At 58.8% G+C, this 22,104-nt stretch overlaps 5 protein-coding genes across 12 annotated transcripts in view; 2 read left to right on the top strand and 3 right to left on the bottom strand.

Moving 5' to 3' along the window:
• Nucleotides 1-12: 12 nt before the first annotated feature.
• On the bottom strand, nt 13-3,423 carry Ring1 (ring finger protein 1). 2 transcript variants are annotated; one of them, XM_075979595.1, is made up of 7 exons: nt 3,250-3,423; nt 3,033-3,158; nt 2,103-2,332; nt 1,802-2,017; nt 1,152-1,541; nt 570-843; nt 13-409 (listed from the first exon to the last, which is right to left on the bottom strand). In XM_075979595.1, the coding sequence occupies exons 2-7, from the start codon at nt 3,108-3,110 to the stop codon at nt 308-310; spliced, it is 1,290 nt and encodes a 429-aa protein (XP_075835710.1). In that variant the 5' UTR covers nt 3,111-3,158; nt 3,250-3,423; the 3' UTR covers nt 13-307. The 2 variants fall into 2 exon arrangements, with proteins under 2 accessions (XP_075835710.1, XP_075835711.1); XM_075979596.1 differs by having other exon boundaries at nt 2,103-2,263; nt 3,250-3,422.
• A 1,368-nt stretch (nt 3,424-4,791) lies between these two features.
• Hsd17b8 (hydroxysteroid 17-beta dehydrogenase 8) lies at nt 4,792-6,835 on the bottom strand. 3 transcript variants are annotated; one of them, XM_075979593.1, is made up of 9 exons: nt 6,762-6,835; nt 6,378-6,595; nt 6,181-6,297; nt 5,978-6,070; nt 5,796-5,881; nt 5,633-5,717; nt 5,427-5,469; nt 5,176-5,250; nt 4,792-4,986 (listed from the first exon to the last, which is right to left on the bottom strand). In XM_075979593.1, the coding sequence occupies exons 1-9, from the start codon at nt 6,805-6,807 to the stop codon at nt 4,970-4,972; spliced, it is 780 nt and encodes a 259-aa protein (XP_075835708.1). In that variant the 5' UTR covers nt 6,808-6,835; the 3' UTR covers nt 4,792-4,969. The 3 variants fall into 3 exon arrangements, with proteins under 3 accessions (XP_075835708.1, XP_075835707.1, XP_075835709.1); XM_075979592.1 differs by having other exon boundaries at nt 6,741-6,818; XM_075979594.1 differs by lacking the exon at nt 5,176-5,250 and having other exon boundaries at nt 6,741-6,818.
• A 192-nt stretch (nt 6,836-7,027) lies between these two features.
• Nucleotides 7,028-10,507, bottom strand: Slc39a7 (solute carrier family 39 member 7). The gene is made up of 7 exons (XM_075979591.1): nt 9,755-10,507; nt 9,500-9,668; nt 9,294-9,347; nt 9,008-9,166; nt 8,755-8,895; nt 8,447-8,643; nt 7,028-7,766 (listed from the first exon to the last, which is right to left on the bottom strand). The coding sequence occupies exons 1-7, from the start codon at nt 10,163-10,165 to the stop codon at nt 7,494-7,496; spliced, it is 1,404 nt and encodes a 467-aa protein (XP_075835706.1). The 5' UTR covers nt 10,166-10,507; the 3' UTR covers nt 7,028-7,493.
• Nucleotides 10,508-10,706: 199 nt separating this feature from the next.
• Nucleotides 10,707-16,638, top strand: Rxrb (retinoid X receptor beta). Of its 4 annotated transcripts, none has more exons than XM_075979589.1 (10): nt 10,707-11,123; nt 11,701-11,915; nt 12,358-12,514; nt 12,779-12,958; nt 13,920-14,092; nt 14,597-14,726; nt 14,920-15,052; nt 15,156-15,259; nt 15,357-15,462; nt 15,562-16,638. In XM_075979589.1, exons 1-10 carry the CDS (start codon nt 10,907-10,909, stop codon nt 15,707-15,709), a joined length of 1,563 nt encoding a protein of 520 aa, XP_075835704.1. In that variant the 5' UTR covers nt 10,707-10,906; the 3' UTR covers nt 15,710-16,638. The 4 variants fall into 4 exon arrangements, with proteins under 4 accessions (XP_075835704.1, XP_075835701.1, XP_075835703.1 ...); XM_075979586.1 differs by having other exon boundaries at nt 10,769-11,123; nt 15,168-15,259; XM_075979588.1 differs by lacking the exon at nt 10,707-11,123 and adding an exon at nt 11,230-11,568 and having other exon boundaries at nt 15,168-15,259.
• Nucleotides 16,639-17,721: 1,083 nt separating this feature from the next.
• Col11a2 (collagen type XI alpha 2 chain) overlaps nt 17,722-22,104 on the top strand; it is a 28,285-nt gene continuing 23,902 nt past the window's right edge. The window contains exons 1-4 of one of the 2 annotated variants that reach the window (XM_075979584.1): nt 17,722-17,995; nt 20,489-20,638; nt 20,731-20,941; nt 21,556-21,718. In XM_075979584.1, the coding sequence (XP_075835699.1) occupies nt 17,914-17,995; nt 20,489-20,638; nt 20,731-20,941; nt 21,556-21,718 (606 nt within the window). In that variant the 5' untranslated portion in view covers nt 17,722-17,913. The remainder of the gene's footprint in view (nt 17,996-20,488; nt 20,639-20,730; nt 20,942-21,555; nt 21,719-22,104) is intronic. The other variant, XM_075979585.1, reaches the window with a different exon arrangement.

Genomic DNA, 22,104 nt, shown 5'->3' with positions numbered 1-22,104 from the left:
GAGGACTGCAGCTTTCAAAGAAGTAAGCAAATTTGTTGTTGGTAGGAGGGTGGGGAGGGGGCCGCGTTCACCTCCCCGTCACCTGCAGGATGGGCAGTTAGGGTCAATAGAAAAGGCAGTAGTGGGCACAGGTCCGTGCTGTACAATATAGAAGAATCTGATATAGATACTTTGTATAAAAGCCATTTGTCCTTGCTTGTGGCCTCTTGCTGTCTGGCTGGGAGGCATTGGGAGATGAAGCTGGTAGGGTGAGCCGGGACACAGGGACACCCTGTGGTCCCCATCTTCTGGCTGTGCCCTTGTGGAGTCATTTTGGGTCCTTAGTGGGGGCATAGCAGAGCTCTAAGGGCCTGGACACCTTCCAGAACTTCTCATTCACGAGCTCCAAGGTCAGCGAGCCATTCAGCGTCTAGAGAGGAGAGAGGCAGGGGGAGGAAAGTTGGAAAAGGAAATGGACGAGAGACAAGGGAAGAGGAAAGAAAGGGGGGGGGGAAGGGGAGTGTGCAGAACCAAAGCCCACAGAGAGGGACAGAGCAGGGCTGAGACGCTGGGGGACAGGACATGCTCACCGTGAATGCTCCACCCCCAGGCGCTATGTAGATGGTGTACTGCTTCTCACTGACACCTTCCAGGCTGGGCAGGGTGGGCTCCTCAGGACCTTCGCCTCCTCCGGCAACCCCACTCTCCCCACCACCCCCATCAGGTCCGCCTGTGTCCGAGGCACCCCCACCAGGCCCTCCAGGCTCTATGGTTTCCTGTTGCTGCCTCCGCTCCAGGGCAATACGCAGAGCCAAGTACTTGGAGAGATGATCCACAGTGGCGTTCCCAGTGGTCTTCACGTACCTGGAGGACAGAACGGGGACGTGAGGGCAACAGAGTCCTCTAATGGACAACTTCCTCAAAAGGCCTGGCTAGAGACACAGGTACCCCAGGCTGGCTTCTAGCTAGCTATGTAGCTGAAGGTGACCTTAAGCTTCTCATCCCCCTGCCTCTGGGATTACGGGTGCACACCACCACCCTAGTTTATGTGGTGCTGCAGGAGAAAGTCGGGGTCTCATGGCTGTTTGAAAAGCACGCTACCAACTGAACTACACCCCAGGCCTGAAGCCCCCTTCTGATGCAGAATCCTGAACTCAGGTAGGGCTCCTCACCTAGTCTGGCAGTACTCTCCCTTCTCCACAAGCAGGGGGTGGGGCCGGAACACAAGCTCGATCTCGCCGCCTGGCTCTGGAGGACTGGGAGCCCCAGGAGGGCTGGGGGGGCCCAGAGTTCCCCCTCCCAGAGTGCCACCCCGATCACCAGAGTCTTCAGAACCAGCACCCCCGCAAATCCCTCCAGCAGCACCGCCTCCTGTCCCTACAGTGCTGCCCCCTGCACCCCCTCCACGGGGTCGCTTGGGAGCAGGGCCTGGAGTGGAGTCAGGAGCGGAGTCAGAGCTTACATCCTCTCCATCCCCTTCTCCCTCCCCAGGTTCTCCTTCCCCCCCACTCATGGTGGTGGTCTGATCCGATCCGGGCATCGGCCGCCTTACACGCTGGGCCCTGTAGAAATAAACAGTCCGGGTTAGAGAGAGCAGAACTCAGGCCTCTAAGTGTTAAACTTCAGACGACTCTGAGCCATGGAAATCCTAACGGTGATGTTGCGTGTTTACCAGTCGCTAACGATGTATCAAGCATAGTAAGTGTTTTTACTTCTATCCGATGATGCCTGGTCAACACCTGGCAGCTGGAAGAGGGTAGTCTACGAGACCCCTACTCCAGACCTCCTCACAGCTCACACCTGAGTCTCCAGACCTCCACACCTGTGCATGGCCTGCATCCGAAGTCCCTCCTCGATACTGGAGCTCAGCGCCTGCTGGTTGTGCAGGCGGCTGAGGCGGATGAGCACTCGGTCCTGATGGGCCTCGTATTCTTCCCGGCTAGGGTAGATTTTGGAGATCAGGGCATCAAAGTTGGGGTCTGGCCGTAGGGACCGCTTGGATACCAGCTTTTTCCGGCAGGTAGGGCACTCCTTGTTCCTGGGTTGGGAGAGAAGAAGCTCTGTGGGCTCAGTCGCCATCACTGATATCCCCCCTCCCCACTGCAAACGGTCCCTCCTGTTACCCGCTCCGCAGGGCAGTGACGATGCAGTCAGAGCAGAATCTGTGGAGGCACTCCTTGGTGGTCATTGTGTTCTTCAGCATGTCCAGGCAGATGGGACACATGAGCTCCGAATGCAGCGACCGAGGCGAGACCGCTATCTCTGTCCCGTCCATGATGGCTTCCTGGGCCATTAGCAGGTGGCAGAGGGTTGGGGAAAGGAATTTCAGAACCCGGACAGCCATGCTGGCCAACTGAGGAAGATGGAAATTCTGGGATGGAGGAGGCCAATGACTTGGAAATTACCCAGAAGGGATGAGGACTCATTCACAAGGAGTTTTGAAACAGAAGGAACAGACGTTTGGTGAGATGCTAGGGTTAGTTGGGGACGGCACAGGCTTGGCGAATATTTATTCAACAAACTTTTTTTTGTTTGCTTTTTGGGGGGTCCCACTATGTGTGTGACCCTAGCTGGCCTGGATTCACTATGGAAAACCAGGCTGACCTCAAACTTAAGAGATCCACCTGCCCCTGCTTCTGCAGTGCGCCACCACACCCCGCCTCAACAGGCTTTCTTGGAACTCTAAGAGCGAGACTACTAGAATCTCAGTGGGCCTGTTAAAACAGATTTTCAGTCAGAACACTGGAGAGTTCGCTTAAACTCGTAGGACAAGTCTGTGTACACGGACATGTGGGACATGTGCGAGCCGAGAGGAGAGAGAAAAGGTAACTTCTGGCGTCTGTTTACCGTGCTCCAATTAACGCAGCACTATCTGCCATACCTCTCTGACACGGCTGTTTGGAGAGGTTAAATCGGATTAAACGAGGTAAGTGCAGAAGTGCTTTGAAAAGATGAAAGGTGATTCGAACGCAGAATCGGGCAAAGAATAGTGTGAAGGGGGAGGGGGAGAGCTGGCAGGAGGGGGTGAGTTGGGACTGGAAGATCCCTGTCACCTGAGGGGTCCGGTGCAGCTCGTAGAGACTCAGTTCCCACGTTTTGCTGGCATTCTGGGCATTCGCCGGCGTCGTCATGGTGACGGGGCGCGGACCCCCTCCAAGCAGGGCTCGGCCGAGAGAAGTCTGCGGAGTGGGGGGGAGGGGACGCTGTCGGGGCCGCCCCTCTGCAGACCCCGCCCCCGGAGCCCTGTGCGCGCACCCCGCGGTCCCTCACCCGGCTCCGGCCGTCGCGCTGCCCCGCCGCGGGCCTCTCCCCGGGGACCCCCGGGCTGCGCCGCCCTGGTCTGCTCGGTCCGCAGCTGCCACTCACACCGCGGCTCTCGCTGCCACCGCCGCCGCCGCCACCGCCATGGCCCGGGCGCTGAGGCCGGACGTCACTTCCGCCCTCCTTGCATCCCACCCCCGCGGCGGAGACGTCACCGCCCTCGCGGCGCGCGTGGAGGGTGCCGTGGAACCGGGGTCCCCCTCCCCCGCGGGGCGCGCACAGAGCCGGCCTGGGGGTGGGGGTGCTGGTGCGTGCACGTGGGGAACCCGAGGGCGGAGCTCCCCTCGCGGCGCGGACGATGATCTCCAGCTTACCCCAAGCCGGGACCCGGGATCCCCGGAAAGCCGGCCGCAGCTGCACCTCTGCTGCTGGGCGCGCGCCCTGCGCCCCTAGGGCTGCGGCGGGGTCCCGGGTGTCCGGGGGACCGGCCCGCGCTCCGCCCGGCCTCTCCCCCTCGAGGTTTGGGGGCGGCGGCTCGGGACGTCCAGACGCAACTCTCGGCCGGAGCCAGAGACTCGAGAATTGCGTTTGGACAATCAGGAGCCGCGGCCCGGGGCGGGGAGGGAGGCGCACCGGAGGCATCGGGGATGGAGACGCCACGCGGAAGCAGGGAAACCAGATGGGACCCCCGTGGGGGAGTCGAGGAACACACGAGTGAAATGTGTGGCGTGGGAAAGTGGGCAGAGCCTCTCTGGGACTCGGAGTGAAGGAAGCGGACGGAGAGGAGCGCGAAGAGGAAGGAGCAGGGCCATCCCGGTTGAGTTCAGGGAATGAGGAGCACGGATGAAGAGACCGTGACGGGCGTTCTGTCCCCCTCCAGCCTGCGCTGCGGCTGCCAGGGGGTGGCCTGTCTCTGGGACAAGTTAGCAGTGGGTCCCCTCGCCCCCAATCCCAGTTACCCCCTACTTCCCTGTTCTCTCCTTCAGTCCGTGGCCAGTCCTTATGTGGGCGCCAGAGTCGATTAGCGCGGACCCCCTCCCCTTCCTCCTCCTCCCAGCCCCCTCCCTTCTGCTCTCCTCCAGCCCCTTTCATCGGCTAGTCCATTCCCCTAATCCTGGCCCCCTCCCCTAATCCCCCCCCCCATCCGACCCCAGGCCGGCTGCGGCTATTGTAAGGTGGAGAGAAGGGAGGGGAGCAGAGAAAGGAGGGGTGGGGGTGGGCCACCTGTTCCAAGACCCCCTTCCAAGGCCAGACTGGACACCAGGATGGGGCCAAGAACAAATCACCCTTGGGGGCCATAAGGACCCGGGGATTGGTGGGGGGGCATGACTGGTGCTGCAGGACCAATGAAAGAGGGTGGGGACAGAATCCCCTCCCTCTGAAAGACCCCGAGTGTCACGCACACACAGTGACATACACTCTTTCCTCTCACACCCGGCGGCGGGGGTTGCCCTGGGAGACCAGGCAGTGAAAGGGAGCAATCCTTCGGAAAGGGGAGAGAGGGGGAGGTGGGGAAGGGTCTGAGGGCTTGGACACAAGAAGAACCGGAGGTGGCAGGGAAGAGGATTTGGAATTTATTAGGGTCACAAGCACCCCTGCCTTCCATATTCAGCATGCCTGAGCCACACACTGCCACCCCCTTTGTAGCCTGGGAAATTAGCGTCCTCGTCAGCAGGAGGCCAGGCAGTGGTGGGGGAGCGGCGAGCAGCGTCCAGTTTCCACGAGGCAGTTACAAGAAAAGACCTCCTGAGAGGGGCAGAAACATGGGAACAGGTGCATGGGTCACCGGTGAGGTATACGGATAGGCACCCACTCTGTCCCTGGTCTAGAGAAGGGACCTCTGCCCTTCGGGCTGCACGGTCCCCTCACTTTCTCATTCCAGCAGTCGAGGTTGCTTTTCCGTCCCGTCCGCCCTCCCCCACGAAGGCCTCATACCAGAGACTTCCACTGAGGCCCCTGTGATATATCCACTGTCTTCAGATGCCAAGAAGGCAACCACATCTGCCACATCTATGGGGACGGTGGGGGAAGGGTAGGCTCACTGCTTTAGATCCGGAGTGGCTATTCTCCCATATAACCCCAAGCCACACCAATCATTAATCCCTCTGCGACCTTTTCAAAAATATTACAGATTTAAAGATCTCTTCAAGTCCCCTCCTCAGAGCCTTCTCCCAAAGCATGCTTACCCTCAGGGTCCCCCAAGTGTCCTAACGGGATCATTGCAGTTACCTGTAAGGAAACACTCTTGTCGCTGAAAGTTTCTTTTATGGACTTTTTTTCCCCTCTTTTTTTCATCCCTCACTAAATACATGTCTGGAATACTCACCGTTTGCACTGTGCCCAGTAATCTCCCTCACCGGCCTCCTTTGACTGCCCTCCACCCACAGCCTACCTTGTCCTTCACTTTCTCTGGCATTTTCTGGGTCATGGGTGTTGTAATGAACCCTGGGAGGACTGAGTTACATCGGATCCCATGTCTGTGGGAGGAAGAATGGATGCTGACCCTGGGAAAGACACTGACCCCTCCCTCAGTAGGGTGTCCCGTTCTGACCCACCGTCCAAGTTCGCGGGCTGCAGTCTGAGTGAGCCCAATCACTCCCGCTTTGGAGGACGCATAGTTTGCTTGGCCAATATTCCCCACCTATGGTGAGTCAGAGACCCAGGGTGAGTCAGGAGTCTCCAAGGGAGTCTTCCCAGAGCCCACGCGGCTAGCTGCCCTGGTCCAGCTCAGCCTGACCTTTCCAATGATGCTACTGATGTTGATGATGGAGCCACGAGAGCCACTGGACACCAAAGCCTGGGCTGCAGCCTGAGTGACTAGGAAGGTGCCCTGGCACGAGAGGGTAATGAGCTGGCAAGATCAGCTGGGGGGGGCAGCCCTCCTCCAAGTCCTTCCCCAGGCTAGGGGCGGGCACAAGTCACGGGTTCAGAGGTCACCACCTTGAGATTGACAGCTATAACTCTGTCCCAGTCTTCTTCGGACATGTGGAGCAGAAACTTATCGCGTGTGATGCCCGCACAGGACACAACGACAGATGGCGGGCGAGAAAAGCAGGCCTATGGGAGGGAGGGGGAGGCTGACACCAAAGACCACAAAGGGCCCGGCCGAGGGCTGTGGGACGTGGTGACTAGTTCACCTGCACTTGCTCCAGCAGGCGCCTGGCAGCGGGGGCCTGCGACACGTCCGCCTGGAAGGCGGCGTGCTTCCCGCGCGGCGCCCCGGCCTCACTCCCCGAGCCGCCTAGCAGCTGCACGGTGTCCTGTGCCGCTGCCCCGTCCAGGTCGCAGGCGGCCACGACGGCGCCCTCTTTCGCCAGGCGCACGCTGATCGCGCGGCCGATGCCGCTGCCCGCACCTGAGATGGGGGGGGGAGTCCGCGGTAGTGGGAAAGACGGGCGGAGGTCAGAGGTCACGGGGCGCCAAGTTACTGAAACTCGGACAAAAGCGCCAGGGACCCCAGGGATGGCGCTCGCTGACATGGCCCCGGCACCCCAACCCACCCTGGGAGGGAACCCCTGAACCTGTGACCAGAGCCAGCGCGGAGCGGAGCCGGAGCTGAGACGCCATGGTGGCTGGGGGCGGGCGGGCCCCGTAGCCCAAGCCAATCCGAGCACATGGGGGCGTGGCGAGGGCCGAATCGGGCCCAATGGAAACCCCGTGAACCATAAGCCTCCGGCAGCCACCTCCCACTGTGGGGGCGTGGCCACCCACCAACCCTGGGGGCTTGGGGGGTATGTGTAGACAAGGGGCCCCCACTCCCCCCCAAAACAAAGACTGCATGAGGGCCGAAGATCCAAGTACTTTATTTCTGATCATAGTGCCTCCTACCCATTCAAACAGTGATATAAAAGGAATAGAAACAAAAATAAATCAGGCCGTGAGATTTTACCAAGGAACATTCTCCCATCCCTCTACTTCCAAATCAGGACACACGATTGATGTCTACCCACTCCTGTCTTCCTGAAGCCACCACCAACCAGTTCAGAAGAGGTCGGACCTTGGAGGACCCCGTGTGGCATGTTGGTGCTGGGAAAACAAGCAGGGTAGGGACCACCAGGTAGGCTCCAGTCATCCCAGTCTTCTTCATGGTCCCTTTATTTCTCACCAACAACATTGTTGGGCAGTGTCCAACACTTTGGTCCCCCTGACCTGTCATTCTCCAAGGCTAAAACTCCTTCCTCTGGCGAGTTAACACTGGCCAGGGCTCCCAACTGTCTTTATTTGGGAGGCAGGGGTGGCAGATTCCCCCGCCCTCACTCGAGGTGGGCAATCAATACCATCATGACGACTCCCCCCAGCAGGCCCAGCACCTCCAGCAGAGACTGTAATGGGGACGCCTCTCTCAACAGCTCAGGCAACACAGACACTGTTGCTACATAGATAAAACCACCAGCAGTGAACGGCAGAACCCAGCCAGGCCCGGTACCACCTGCCATCTCGCTGCCTACTGCCCCTCCTTCGGTGAGAAGGGCACACGCTGTGCCTGCCAGCGCTCCTACTGCGGTCAGGAGTTGCAGACGCATCGCCTGGTGGGCAGAAAAGAGAATGATCATCGACAGCCAAAGACTAGGCGTGACGGTGGGGACAGCTGTACAAGTGTGCACGCTTTCGGAAAGGTGGAGACGGTAAGGGGTTGGTGCAATGGCTCCATCAATAGTGTTTGCTGCACAGCGTGAGGATAGGAATCTGGACCCCAGGCACCGGCACGGAAAGGGAAGTGCGGTGGGGGTGTTTGCAATCCCAGCACCAAGAAGCAGAAGCTCCCTGGCCAGCAGACAGTCACCCAAGACCCCCAACCCCAAAAGGCTGAAAAGCACTAGAAAAGCGGTGGTGGCGCATGCATTTAATCCCAGCACTCGGGAGGAAGAGGCAGGCAGATCTCTGTGAGTTCGAGATCAGCCTGGTCTACAGAGCTAGTTCCAGCTCCAAGGCTACAGAGAAACCCTGACTTGAAAAACAAAAAATAAATAATAAAATGAATAAAAAATTTAAAAAAGGAAGAAAGGAAGTGAAGCACTAGAACAGACATCTGAAAAATCGTCCACCCCTCCCCCGCGGCCCTTCCAGGCTGTGCACCAGGCAGCACACATGAGGGTCACGGCGACAGCACAGAGCAGAGGTAAAGGAAATAACTTGCCCCTTTCTAAAAGACTTGCCAATGGTAGGACAGCTTGTGAGGAACAAATGACAGGCAGTCGGCACCAACCTGTTTTTTGCTGCAGCCAGACTGTACCAAGATGGCAAAGTCCCCAACCTCATGAGGCACTTCATGTAGCAAGACTGTCATTGTGGTCAAGATCCCTAGCCCTCGGCCCCCACGAAAGGAAGCTCCAATGGCCAAACCATCTGTGAAGTTGTGGGCCAAGTCAGCAGCCAGGTTCAGGTATCCAGACACACGCAGGTCTTTTGTAAAGAAACAAGACAAAAAGATTGAAGGCCATACGTACCCCTTGGAACTGTCTAGATGCCAACATCACCTCCAGCACACATTCTGTCCACCCACCCGTCCCTCACCTGAACCTGGTTTTTCTTCCTCTTCAGGGTTCTGAGGTTTCACTGGCCCATCCTTCGGCCCGTTCCCTCCTCTCCTTTTCCGCAATGTCCCTGCTCCCTTTTCTTCCTCCTCTGAGCTGGGCTTCTCCTTGGAAGGACACTCTGAGGGAGAACAGGAGTTGATCAGATGGGGACAGTGCTTTTGACATGTCCTGCATAATAAGCCTGTTCCACCTAAGAGCCTACAGCTCTGTGGCAGGCTAGGTAGGCTCACCCTGTCTGCCATGGCCATGGCTCCCATGTGTGTGGCTGTCTCCGTGTCCGTGACTGTGTCCGTGTCCTCCTTTCACATGTCTCACAAATTTCTCCACCACGAGGAAGGCGACAATCCCACTGAGAACCCACAGCCCCACAGACAGAATGGGGCCCTGTCCTGGGAGCAGAGGCATCGAAGCATGAGGAGATGCGGATGCCGGACTCCTTCTCCAGTGCAAGAGGTGAAGAACTGGCAGAGGCAGACACTTCCCACATCCCCATCCCCATTCCCATCTCTTTCTCACCACTGTGGGAGTGTCCATGTCCAGGCTGCTCCACAGCGTGGTGAGAATGAGGTTCTGCAGGAAGTAAAAAAAAGGGGAACGCTTGGCACAACGCATGTGCAGTTGAGGACGATTGGAAAATCCGGGGTCACAAAAGAGAAAGAACCCCCTTTCCTTCTAGAGAATAAATCATCTTAAGTTTCTGAGGTAGCGCCGAGGTTACTTACCCAGAGCATGAGGGATGAGGTGCAGGAAGGCATCACCCAGGAGCCCCCCAGAGGCAAAACTGAGCAGGATCTGGAGCAGGGAGCGATGCCTGGGAGAGTTAGACTCCACCGGGATGAGGAAGAGCACAAAGAATGGAGCCGCAGAGATTAGCACTGTGGCCCCCAGGGCCTGGGGAAGGGGAGTCACAAGTCACATATGGAGTTTTCCAATGACTAAGAACCAGTCCCTCTTCCCCACGTCCCCAGCGGACTCACATAGGCCCAAAGAGAGACAGTGTCCAGGTGGTGCTTGGCGCCTGGAGCCCCCGTCTCCCGAGAGGCTCCGTGGCTATGTTCATGGGCAAGTCCATGTCCTCTGTGGTGGACGCTATCATGGGAGTGACCATGGCTATGGCCATGGTGGAAATCCTCATGTAAATGTTCATGGTCGTGGCTGTGGGCATGCCCATGCCAGATGCTCTCATGAGTGTGGCCATGACCATGGGCATGGCTGTGTCCATGGTGGAAATCCTCAGGTGAGTGCCCGTGCCCGTGGCCATGGAAGTCCTCTTCCACGTCTTGGTGCGGGTCACCATGACCCCCGTGTCCGGCCACCAGCAGCCCCACAGCCGCCCAGGTCAGCAGTCCCACAGCCACCCAGCGGGGGACCCGGAGGCCCTCGGCCATCGCGCTGACCGGAGGGACAGACTACGACTCTACCTGACGCTGTCCCTAAGCGGGGTCCGCTTCCCTGCACTCGTGCCCTTCCGCCACCCCTGGATGGCTCGCTCCCCTCTCACATTGTCCCCAAGGCGGGTTCTCTCGCTCCCCGACACCCCACCCGGATGCAGACCCCCCCACCGACACCGCTCTAGCCTGCGATCCGCAACTCCACGGTCTCTCTGGGCCCTCGTCTCTATGACCCACGGTTGGGGCGAGGGGGAAAAAGGCCCGCAAAGCGCCGCAAGGCAGCGGGGGGGAGTCCTCACCGGCTCCGGGATCCTCTCGGTTCTCCGTGTGCTGGGACGTGGCAGTCACGCCTCGAGCTCCCGCGAGATCAGGAAGTTCCTGTCGGCCCGCACCCCGCTACCTTTACCAACATGGCGGCGCCCCGCGGACGGCGCGGCCGCGCCCCCAGCGCGCATGCGCACGGCTGGGGTCATCCGAGGGGATGGCAGGCGCGGGAGCTGACGGGCGGGCGGAGACCGCCTCCTCCGTTCCCACCTCGGCGAGGGGGCGGGAGCTCGCGACGAGACTTCCCGTCTGCACCAAGATGGCGGCCGCCCCGGTGCCGTCACCCCGGCGCCGAGCCGAGCGCGGCGCCTGAGCCCGCTGTCCCCGGCGGCGCTCCCCGAGTCCCTCCGCTCAGCCCCCCCCCCGCGCGTCCCGGGCGCCTGTCGGGCTCCCCCCACCCTCGGGCCCGGCGTCATGTCTTGGGCGGCTCGTCCGCCCTTCCTCCCGCCGCGACATGCCGCGGGGCAGTGTGGGCCGGTGGGGGTGAGGAAAGAGATGCATTGTGGGGTCGCGTCCCGGTGGCGGCGGCGGCGGCCCTGGTTGGATCCCGCGGCGGCGGCCGGAGAGCAGCATACCCCGGAGCCGGAGCCGGGGGAGGCTGGCCGGGACGGGATGGGCGACAGCGGGCGGGGTGAGTGTCCCGTGGGTTCCGGCCGGCGCCCCCCGCGCCCCCTCCCCGCGCGCCCGCCCCCTTGTTTGTAAACACGCGCCCTCGCCCTCCCGAGGCCCAGCGCCCTCCCCCGGGGCGGGGCGCGGCGGGGGAGCTTCCGCCCTGCAGGTGCGGTCGGGCCGGGCCTGCGGCAGGTATCGGGCGTGGGAAGGACACCGTTCCCCTTGGGCTGGAGGACTCCGGGCGTCCGAAGGCTGAGCTTGCGCCTCGGGACCGGGGATCTCGTCCATGCTCTCCGCCCCGAATGTTCTGAGTTGGGAACGAGGGGGTCCACCGGCACGTGCTTTCCCACCCCACCCCCGAGGTCAGCCTGAGATGACCCGGGAGTCTCCGGCTGAACTGGCTCCCTCTGGTCAACCGCCTCCCCTTGCGACCGTGAGGAGTGAAATTGTTGTTTGACAGCTTGGTATTTCTGAACTCCGGGGTCGTGGGATGTGGTGGGTCAGGGAGAATTAAAGTGTCCATTTGGATGATGAAAAGACTCAACTTTCTCTTCTTGTCTCTCCTGTGTGTCTGCCTGTGTGTACCTCCCTCTCAGATTCCCGAAGCCCAGACAGCTCCTCTCCAAATCCCCTTTCCCAGGGGATCCCCCCCTCTTCTCCTGGCCCACCTCTTACCCCTTCGGCACCCCCACCTCCAATGCCACCCCCTCCACTGGGCTCCCCCTTCCCAGTCATCAGCTCTTCCATGGGGTCCCCTGGTCTGCCCCCTCCGGCTCCCCCAGGATTCTCCGGGCCGGTCAGCAGTCCTCAGGTGAGAGGTCGTGACCTACTTATTGCCTCTCTGCTTTCATTTCCCTGTTTCCACCTTCTAAGCCCCTCCCTGCCATCTTTCTGTGGACTTCCCCATGACCCCGTGACCTTTCTGGTTCTCCGATCCTAGCAGCCCTGTGGTCTCAGACCCCTTGCTCTTCCTGAAGTGTACAGTGTTTCTGTGCATGCTTCTTCCTAGCTCTATTTTGCAAACAAACAAAAACCCTGAGCCCAAAGGGAATATTTGTGATATCTTTTTCAGCTCACAGTGACTTTCTGCCCTTTTGGTTCTGTGCCCTTCCGGGCCGCTGGGTCACACACTTACAGAAGGGTGCATATTCATTCTTGGGGTTATGCTTCAGGGAAGGCCCTTTACATTAGACCACAATGTTGCCAGTACCTTCCCAAGAGCCCTCTGTGACTTCCCTGTTCCCCCATCCCAGATTAACTCCACAGTGTCGCTCCCTGGGGGCGGGTCTGGCCCCCCTGAAGATGTGAAGCCACCGGTCTTAGGGGTCAGGGGCCTGCACTGTCCACCCCCTCCAGGTGGCCCTGGGGCTGGCAAACGGCTGTGTGCAATCTGCGGGGACCGAAGCTCAGGTATGAGGCTCAGCCCAGGTGCAGAGGAGGAAAGAACATAGAGACTTTACCACTGCCTGTGGGCGCCCATGGCTTCCTGAGGGTGGTCGGAGCAATGACACCTGTGGGGCCTTTAGATTCCTATCAGATGCAGGTAGGGGCAGTCAGGGAAGGGGCTGAGGAGGTGACTTGTGAGCTACTCTGTGTTTGGGAAGGATTCAGCCTTGGATCCCCTGTGGGCAGGTGTCTTCGCTAGTCTTCCCTGCCACACTTCTCCCCCTGTAGGCAAGCACTATGGTGTGTACAGCTGCGAGGGCTGCAAGGGTTTCTTCAAACGCACCATCCGGAAGGACCTGACCTACTCCTGCCGCGATAACAAAGATTGCACGGTGGACAAGCGCCAGCGGAACCGCTGTCAGTACTGCCGCTATCAGAAGTGCCTGGCCACCGGCATGAAGAGGGAGGGTAAGGAGCTGCCCCAGCCAGCAGGAGAGCCTCCGCGTCTCTCTCCTCCAGGGGGCGAAGTTTCGTTTCTCTTTCCTGTTCTCCTCGATTGCTCCTCGGGGTTAAGCCTGTGATGCTGTGGGCTCTCCCAGCTTGCCTTGGACTACCCAGGCCTCTGCTCTTTCTTCTCCACTTCATACAGCCCCTGTCTCGCTTTGATCCTACGTTCTATCTTTGGTCTCCCAGTCTTTCCTTGAATCTTCAAGACTTCTACCCTCTTAAGCTACAGAATCACTGAAGAGGTCAGGACTTGGCATCTCTCTTCTCTGAAACTAAGTAAACCTGATGCCTGAATTTTAAGAGACACTTTAGGGCTTATTTTGGTCTGGTCCTTGCTTTCAAGAAGATGAATCTTGGCTTTCCCAAGGTCACACGACGGCAGAGTGGCAGGACCAGAGTCAGAACACACCCTCCAAAGACCTGGACCCAGGTCACCAAGATGATGACATTGTCTGTAGTCAGAGGAGCATAGGGTTTGTTGTCAGCCATGTCTGGAGTCAAGCGTGTAACTGGTCATGTATTGAGTGAATTTAGGAAGCTATGTCTTTAGCCTCGGGTTCCTCATCCTTAAACCTTGGGGCAGGAACCCACGAGGCCATTAAGACGCTCCAGTACATGTTAAAGCACGTTGGCACATTTTTAGCATATCACTGACCCTATTAAATGCAGATTCTTCTCTGATTCTTTCACCTGTCTATTGCCAGGTGGACCTCTTTATCTGCCTGTTTATGTACTTATTTATTTGTGGTGATGGGGAGAGCCCTGGGTCTCGTGTGTACTTGTCAGGTGCTCTCACCAAGAGCGCTTTGCTTTCGGATTCCCCGTCTTCCGTTTCTATTCACCTCTGGCTGCCATACCCCCAGGGACACTGGACCCTCCTAGCTGGCTTCCAATTCTGCATTTTTCCCTCCCCACCCCACAGCGGTCCAGGAGGAGCGGCAACGGGGGAAAGACAAGGAAGGGGACGGGGATGGGGCTGGAGGAGCCCCTGAGGAGATGCCTGTGGACAGGATCCTGGAGGCAGAGCTTGCTGTGGAGCAGAAGAGTGACCAAGGCGTTGAGGGTCCCGGGGGGACCGGGGGTAGCGGCAGCAGCGTGAGTGATGGGGTTGATCCCTTCTCCCTCAGGTTGGGGTTGGGCAAGGAGTTGAGGTGCGTGTGCTCCACCTCTCCTTTTCCTCCCTTCCTCCCCTCTGCACCTTGCCCTGGACTGGAAGTGAGCCAGGCATAGTGGCCCTTGCCTATAATCCCAGCACTTGGGAGACAGAGATAAGTGGCTGTCTGTGCGTTCAAGGCTAGCCTGGTGTACATAGCAAGTTCCAGGCCAGTCAGGAGCACATAGCGAGACCCTGTCTCAAGAAGTCTGTCTCTGAGAACGTTCAGAGCAGAGCGGAACCTAAATCAGAGACGGGTTCAGCCGGGGCTTGCAGGGTTGAAGAGGAGCCTGAGTCAGAGACGGGTTCAGCCGGGGCTTGCAGGGTTGAAGAGGAGCCTGAGTCAGAGACGGGTTCAGCCGGGGCTTGCAGGGTTGAAGAGAAGTGCCACAACCTCCAGCAGGGATGGTGACTCTGCCCTCCCATGCATCTTCTGGTCTCTGCAGCCGAATGACCCAGTGACTAACATCTGCCAGGCAGCTGACAAGCAGCTGTTCACACTTGTCGAGTGGGCAAAGAGGATCCCACACTTCTCCTCCCTACCTCTGGATGACCAGGTCATATTGCTACGGGCAGGTCAGTGACCTTGACTTTCTTTGACCTCTTGACATTTGACCCCTCTTTGTCCTCCTGACCTTCAGTGACCCTAGTAGCCTTCTCTTGCATATTCAGGGAGCTTGACTTGCTGACTTGCCCCCTATTTTCTTTGTGCTCTGGATCCCATGACCTGGTGTGTGCCTGCTGACCCTTGGTGCCCTCTGGCCCCTAGGCTGGAATGAGCTTCTCATTGCCTCCTTCTCCCATCGGTCCATTGATGTCCGAGATGGCATCCTTCTGGCCACGGGTCTTCACGTGCACAGAAACTCAGCCCATTCCGCAGGCGTGGGAGCCATCTTTGATCGGTCAGTGGCCCTTGGTCAGGCTGTCCTGTAGCTAGAAGGGGTGGGGCAATAGACTGGTCCGTGTCCAAGGCTGGCTGAGCTGTGACCTTTGAGTGACCTGCAGGTCCCTCTCCAGGGTGCTGACAGAGCTAGTGTCCAAAATGCGTGACATGAGGATGGACAAGACGGAGCTTGGCTGCCTGCGGGCCATCATTCTGTTCAATCCAGGTAGGAAGAGGCCGCTTCGGAGCCTCCTCTTCTCCACAGACTCCTGACTTGACTCACCTGCCTTCTTCCTCTTGCTCTTCCTCCTTTACCATCCCAGATGCCAAGGGCCTCTCCAACCCTGGTGAGGTCGAGGTCCTGCGGGAGAAGGTCTACGCGTCACTGGAGACCTACTGCAAGCAGAAGTACCCTGAGCAGCAAGGCCGGTGAGAGGGGATCCCGGGGTGCGGCCCCCCAGAGGGTGAGGCTGGAGTATGTCCAGGGCCTGGCTGGTGCTGGCGCTCACTCCCTTCTGTCCACCTCAGGTTCGCCAAGCTGCTGCTACGTCTTCCCGCCCTCCGCTCCATCGGCCTCAAGTGTCTGGAGCACCTGTTCTTCTTCAAGCTCATTGGCGACACCCCCATTGACACCTTCCTCATGGAGATGCTGGAGGCTCCCCACCAGCTAGCCTGAGCCCAGGCGCACACGCGTGCTCCTCAGCAGGGAGCACTGTGGAAGAGGACTGCGCCTGGGCGGGTGGGAGGGCCCAGGGCCCCGCCAGAGCCATGGGCAAGTGGTGCAGAGCAGGAGGGCACTTCTGCAGCCTGCAAGGGGTCTGGCCCCTTAGCAGGGTGTGCCCGGTCCCAGAGTCAGATGGGACCCCAGATCCCTGTGACCACTACACGTCTACCTTCAGTGGCCTTGAGTCTCCCGTGATGTAGGTGATTGTTCACCCTGGCTCCCCGAGCACAAAGCACTGGCCCTGGTCCTGGGACCCTGCTCCCTTCTCGAGAGCGGGATGGAGCTCCTCTAGAAAGGGTGTTGTGGGGCTAGTCCCCGAGCTGATGGTCTTCGGAGCAGGGCTCTGACAGCTCTTCATACCCCCAGCCTGACAGAGGGGGGCGCCTGCCTCCTGTAGCTCCCTTTGCGGCACACTGCAGTCAGACTGAAGAATATAGGGTGGCGGTGAAGGTGGCCGGCGGAGATGGAGAACTGACTGCTATTTTAATCTCCTGTGAGGAGAGACTGGGAGTTAGACTCACAGAAGTACTGTACATCCCCAGGCTGGCCTAGATGCCAGGGCTGGAGGTGGCATGTAGGCAAGGAGGCCCTTTAGGTGGTCCGCCCCTGTGGCTTTCCGGGCACTGCCTTCTTCATCTCACTGGCTCGTGGAAGGGGTCTGGACTGTGAGGGGGGCGCTGATTTGGGTGGCCTTTCCTTTTACAGCTGTCCCTACCTACTCCTCAGCCCACAGACTGGGGACTGGGGACAGAGAACTGATGGGGATGGCCAGCCTTCAGAGATGGGTGCTGGGCTGCATGGGTTTTACCCCGGGTCTCTTTTCGGGGGAGGCTTCCTCCCCCGCTTTCTCTTGCACATAAAATCGCTTTCCAGTTAAAATAGCTGTTTTCTGGACTGAGGTAACTGGGCGGTGGGCACCGTGGCATCGTCTAGGTGTAGGGATTTTTTGGTGAGAATCCCTGACTTGCTCCCTGGGTGCTGCAGGGGCCGGCCCGAGGTTCCCTGGGGCTGCAGAGGCGGTGCAGGGTGGGAGACACAAGGCGTGCTTTGTCGGGAGGGGGAGAGGGTGTGCCAGGTTGGGGGCGGGGCTGCCCACGGAGAAGGGAGACCGGCTTTTTCTCAAAGGCGCCTTGTTCGCCGGTGCCCTCCCAGCGCCAGCGGGCGGCGGCGTCTCGCTCGCTCCAGCTTTCTCCCCGGCTGCGCCGCAGGCTCCGGGCAGACCCGGCGCTGTGCCCACACGAAGGGGTGCGCTGGTCTCAGCGCTGCCCTCCTGGAGCGGACACGTCCCTGAGTGACCCTTTTGCCAGACCCTTCTGGCAGCATCGCCTGTCCCCTCATCACGGTCCTGTGCCCCTTTTCACTGTTTTACCTTGTCCAATATTTCTATCTTCTCGGGCGATTAGCCCATTTGCCTATCTCTGACCTCTGCTCCGCAAGGACCCCACACCTCCCCACGTTTGGGTCTGGGTCGCTATCTATAGCTGGGTCTATAAACACCCCGCCCAGGGCTGCTCTGTAATTACATGGGGCGGGACGAAGGAGGTAATTATGGAGACCTGATTACGAGTGGACGTGGGGCGGTCTCTGTAGGCCCGCCCCTTATGTCCCACTGTGCCCTGAGTCCCTCCCCGGACTCCGCAGAGGGACCCTGGGCCCCCAAGGGCAGGGACCGCTGTGTGTGTGACTGGACCATAGGGTCCTAAAAAGAAAGGAGCTAGAGAAGGTATATTGTGTTCCCCCAAAGACATTGAGGGTGCACACAGACCACCTAATCCCTCCAGGAATAGGAGTGTACCCTTCCAGGGCCAGCGAGTGAGGAGCGGTTCTCGCCCCTACACTCCCCTGCCCAGGTGGAGATCGGGGGTGGGGTTTCCCTTTGGTGGCTGTGGGCGGGCGGCTAGAGGCGGGGGCCGGACCTAGGGGCGGGGGCGTGCTGGGGTCTCTGAGCTGCCAGGGTGGCCAGGGGCACACAGTAGCAGCCACCGCGGAGCAAGCAGCAGTGACAAGCAAGCAGACGTCTCCTCAACAGCACCTTGCTGCATGGAGTTGACCGCTGAAAGCTGCTGACATCCCTGGGTCCTGGTTCCGAGGCTCAGCACGCTCTGCCTACAGTCCACACCAGAGCTGTCTGGGTCTGGGACCCGGCATTCTGAGCCATGGAGCGGGGCAGCGGCTGCCCCCGCCTCCTTCTGCTCCTACCTCTGGTGCTGGGGCTGAGTGCTGCCCCAGGATGGGCAGGTAAGAGGAGTCTTGTCTGGGTGTCAGTCAGCTGGAGGTCAGAGCATCTACCTGAAAGGGACCACAGATGCCTCGAGTAGGAGCATCTGCGTCTTAAGAAAGGGATTTGGGGTTTAGGATGAAGGGCGAACACTCGAGTTCCTTGTAGCCAGTATGGGACTGTCACCCTCCTTGAAATGACTGGTGGAAGGCAGGTGATGGCAGCGGCTGGGGACCACAGACCAGAGCCTAAGCAGGCTGGGTTCGTGGTTTGGGTCCTTACATCCGAGGATGGCCAAAGCCAGTCTTGTCCAGGCTTTGCTGATGTCGGGGCGGTGAATGCCAGGGCTGATAGGTAAAGGAAGCAGGGTCAGAGCCAGGGAAAAAGGCTACCTCCACTGTCCCGTTCTCTTTGGGTCCCCCAACCCCTCCCTGTGCCCTGGATGCTGCCACGCGGCTGGCTCTAGGGAACACCAGGGCTGGCTGCCAACAGGACGGCCGCTGGACAGGCCAGGATCAGGTGTCTGAGGCCAGAGCCAGCTCTTTGCATTCCTGCCCCTCCCCGCCCCCTCTGGCCAACCGGACTCCTCTGGGACCCTTGTGTCCACAGGCCCAATCTTTCCCCCCTTTTTCCTCCAGAAGGGAAAGGCTCCTAGAAAAGAGGATTTGATAGCAGAATAGAGTCTGGGAGTGCTGGGTCTAAGCAGGATGGAACCAGCTCCTCTCTCCCAGAACAGGGACAGGACTGATTTTGTATATATCTCCATTATTCATGTTTTCTCTTCTCTGGAGAGAAACTAGGCAGAAAGGCAGTGTAAAGGATATAGGCTAGACCAAAGAAGTAACATAAAATGAAGTACAAGGTGTTTGCAGAGGCAGGGGACTGACTGAGATCACTGTCCCTTGTTTGGGACCTGAGCCGGTGGAGGGGGGAGTCCAGGGAGATGGGTGACTAAGAATTCCCGAGAGTAAAGGACAGGGCATTTGGGGGCTCAGGGCAATTGATGGGGTGCCAGTGTGTCTCAGACAGTGGGCTTAGTATGTGGCTTGAGGGGGGCCGCCTGTGGGCAGTGAGCGTGGTGTGGAACTGTCCTCCACTGGGCTTTGGTGGAGGGTGGGGACCTCCGAGGTCTCCTTGGCCAGGGGTCTCTGTGAGTCTCTGTCTCTCTGTCTCCCTCACCTTGGTCTCTCAAAGCTGCCCTTGTGTGTCAGTGTTTGCAGAGCCGCCACACTTGGGGGCCAGGCTCCTCAGGGGCGGGGGAAGGTCGCGGTTTCCTCAGCTCCTGGACTCAAAAGGCCTTTTCTCTCCTGCCGGCTCCACCTCGTCCACCCCACCCAGCTCTGCTCTGCTGACTGCCCTGGCCTCTGCCCGCCCCCACTTCCACCAGCCTTTGAGAGCACCCTCTGTGGGAGCTCTCCACTGTGGAGCAGATGCTGTGCTTTGGGGTGCGAGCCTTCACTTTCCAGGGAGTTTGGGCCCAGGAAGCTGAAATTTAAGGAGTCCTGGCTGATGGCCTGTGATTTGAATCTTTAGATTCATATGTCGGGGGTGGCAGGGCAGGACTGAGGTTCCAGGTGTGAGGAGCTGGCCTGGGATTTGGGCAAGAACTCTGATGGCATCTACAGATGTGTGGCTTGCAGCCCTGGACCTGCTCCTGCTCTGCGTGGCAGCTTCAGTTTCCCCTTCCCCCTCTCCAAATCTGGGGGCATAGACATCTGGACTACCCGGTCCTGGTCCTGCTATCTCCTTCCTTAGCCCAGTCAGAGCTGCCCCGCCCCCACCTCAACCCAGTCTTAAGCAGCTGGAAGACCTCTCTTAGGCAGCCGCCTCTCTGCCTCCCTGTGCCCAGGATGATCGATCGCCCAGATGTTGTTTGTGCTAGAGACCAAGCAGATGCCAGGAAGCCAGAAACTGGGAGATACAGAAAGAGAGGGAGAGCAAGGGAGAGAGAAAAGGATGGATAGGGGGTGGGGGAGAACAGAGGAGGGATGGGAGGGAGGGTCTGACAGGTGCACAAGCGGAAGGAGGGAGGGAGGAAGGGAGGGAGGGAGGAAGGGAGGGAGGGAGGGAGGCAGGGAGAATCTTAGCAAAGATTCACAGCTTAGACAGCGGTGGTGGATCTGAGACACAGATGTGGGGGGCGGGTGCGAAGGCCAGCCACAGCTAGCTGCACTTCCCCTCTGGGCCACTTTGCTTCCCATCCATATAGGTTCTTATTTTTTTTTTATTTTATTTTATTTTTTTTTTTGATTTTCGAGACAGGGTTTCTCTGTGGCTTTGGAGCCTGTCCTGGAACTAGCTCTGTAGACCAGGCTGGTCTCGAACTCACAGAGATCCGCCTGCCTCTGCCTCCCGAGTGCTGGGATTAAAGGCGTGCGCCACCACCGCCCGGCCATCCATATAGGTTCTTTCAGGGTAATGTAAAGGATCATGAGTTGGAGATCTGGGTGTTCCCTCTTTAGACCCTCCCTGGGACCTGTCCTGTCCCCTGACTCGAACCCTGACTCTCCCAGGCGCACCCTCTGTGGATGTACTGCGTGCCCTGAGGTTCCCCTCCCTTCCTGATGGTGTCCGGAAATCAAAAGGGGTCTGTCCGACTGATGTGGCCTACCGCGTGTCACGACCTGCCCAGCTCAGTGCACCCACCCGCCAGCTCTTCCCAGGTTTGGGTAGTGAGATGGGGACATGGGGAGGTGAGGTTTGGGATCGCCTCACCTCTCACTGCATCTGTGTGTCTCTTCCTCTGGGGTACCAGGAGGCTTTCCCAAAGACTTCTCCCTGCTGTCTGTTGTGCGGACCCGCCCTGGCCTCCAGGCTCCCCTCTTGACTCTATACAGTGCCCAGGGAGTCCAGCAGCTGGGCCTTGAGCTCGGTCGCCCGGTGCGCTTTCTGTATGAGGACCAGAGGGGGCGGCCACAAGCCCCCTCTCAGCCTGTCTTCCGAGGCCTCAACCTAGCCGATGGCAAGTAAGTCAATTTGTCCCTTTGGCCTGCCTGACCCAGATTGTCATGAAGTCACTCCAGAAGCCCCAGTTTCTAAACTGAGGGCTTCTGCTGGTCCTTTGAGCACACTAGCCCGCTGGCTCAAACTTCCTGATCAGGGTTTGGGTCTCAGAGTCTGGGTTGGGGAATGGGAACAAAAAGGTGCCTGCTGGCTCTCTGGTAAAGTATTTAGTGCTTTGAGCCTTAGTTTCTAGCAGACAAATATGACACCCGAACTGGAAGATGATTGCAGGTGCCCATGCTGTAACACCGATTACATGGTAGCCCTTGCTTGGAATTCTTTTAAAACAATTAATTTATATATGTGGGTGTTTTGCCTGCACCTACATCTATACACCACGTGCACGCCTGGTACCTGCAGATCCCAGATGATGATGTCTGATCCCTGGGGACTAGAGTTGCAGGTGGTTGTGAGCTACCGTATGCATGCTGGGAATTAACCCAGACCCTCTGGAAGAGCAGCCACTGCTCTTGACCCTTGAGCCACCTCCCCAACGCTATTGTTGTAATTCTTAATCCCGTCATCACTGCCGTCTGTTCCACCCGTCAGTCACATGGACTTCTTACCCCACGGTTAGGTGGCACCGTGTGGCTGTGGCCGTGAAGGGCCAGTCTGTCACCCTCATTGTGGACTGTAAGAAGCGGGTCACCCGACCCCTTCCCCGAAGTGCGAATCCAGTGCTGGACACCCGTGGGGTGGTGATCTTCGGTGCCCACGTCCTAGATGACGAAGTCTTTGAGGTAAGCTCAGCGGCTGTCTGAGGAGGGTCACACTTGTGGCTCCAGCCCTCTGTCTTCCTAGCCTTAAGCCTTTGGTTTCCTTCCCAGGATTTCCTATGCCCTTTCCGGTCTTTAGGGCTGATCTTTTTCAGCGGGCAGCGAGAGGCCTGCTTATGTAAATATAGCTGATTGTCATCACTGTCCCTTGTCACCTGTCCACCAGTGATCTATTCCTTCACCCAATTTACCTGTTAATTCACCTGCCCAGTCACCCACAGACAACCCCTCTTCCTGCGTCCACCCATGTGTCCATCGGGCCCATTGACACCACTGACCTGTCTCTTTCTGTGTCCACCCGGCCCACTGACGCCAGTGACCTGTCTCTTCCTGTGTCCACCCGGCCCACT

The sequence above is a fragment of the Microtus pennsylvanicus genome, chromosome 7 (assembly GCF_037038515.1).
Source record: "Microtus pennsylvanicus isolate mMicPen1 chromosome 7, mMicPen1.hap1, whole genome shotgun sequence".
Classification (NCBI taxonomy): Eukaryota; Metazoa; Chordata; class Mammalia; order Rodentia; family Cricetidae; genus Microtus; species Microtus pennsylvanicus.
This window is presented reverse-complemented; position numbering and strand designations above follow the sequence as displayed.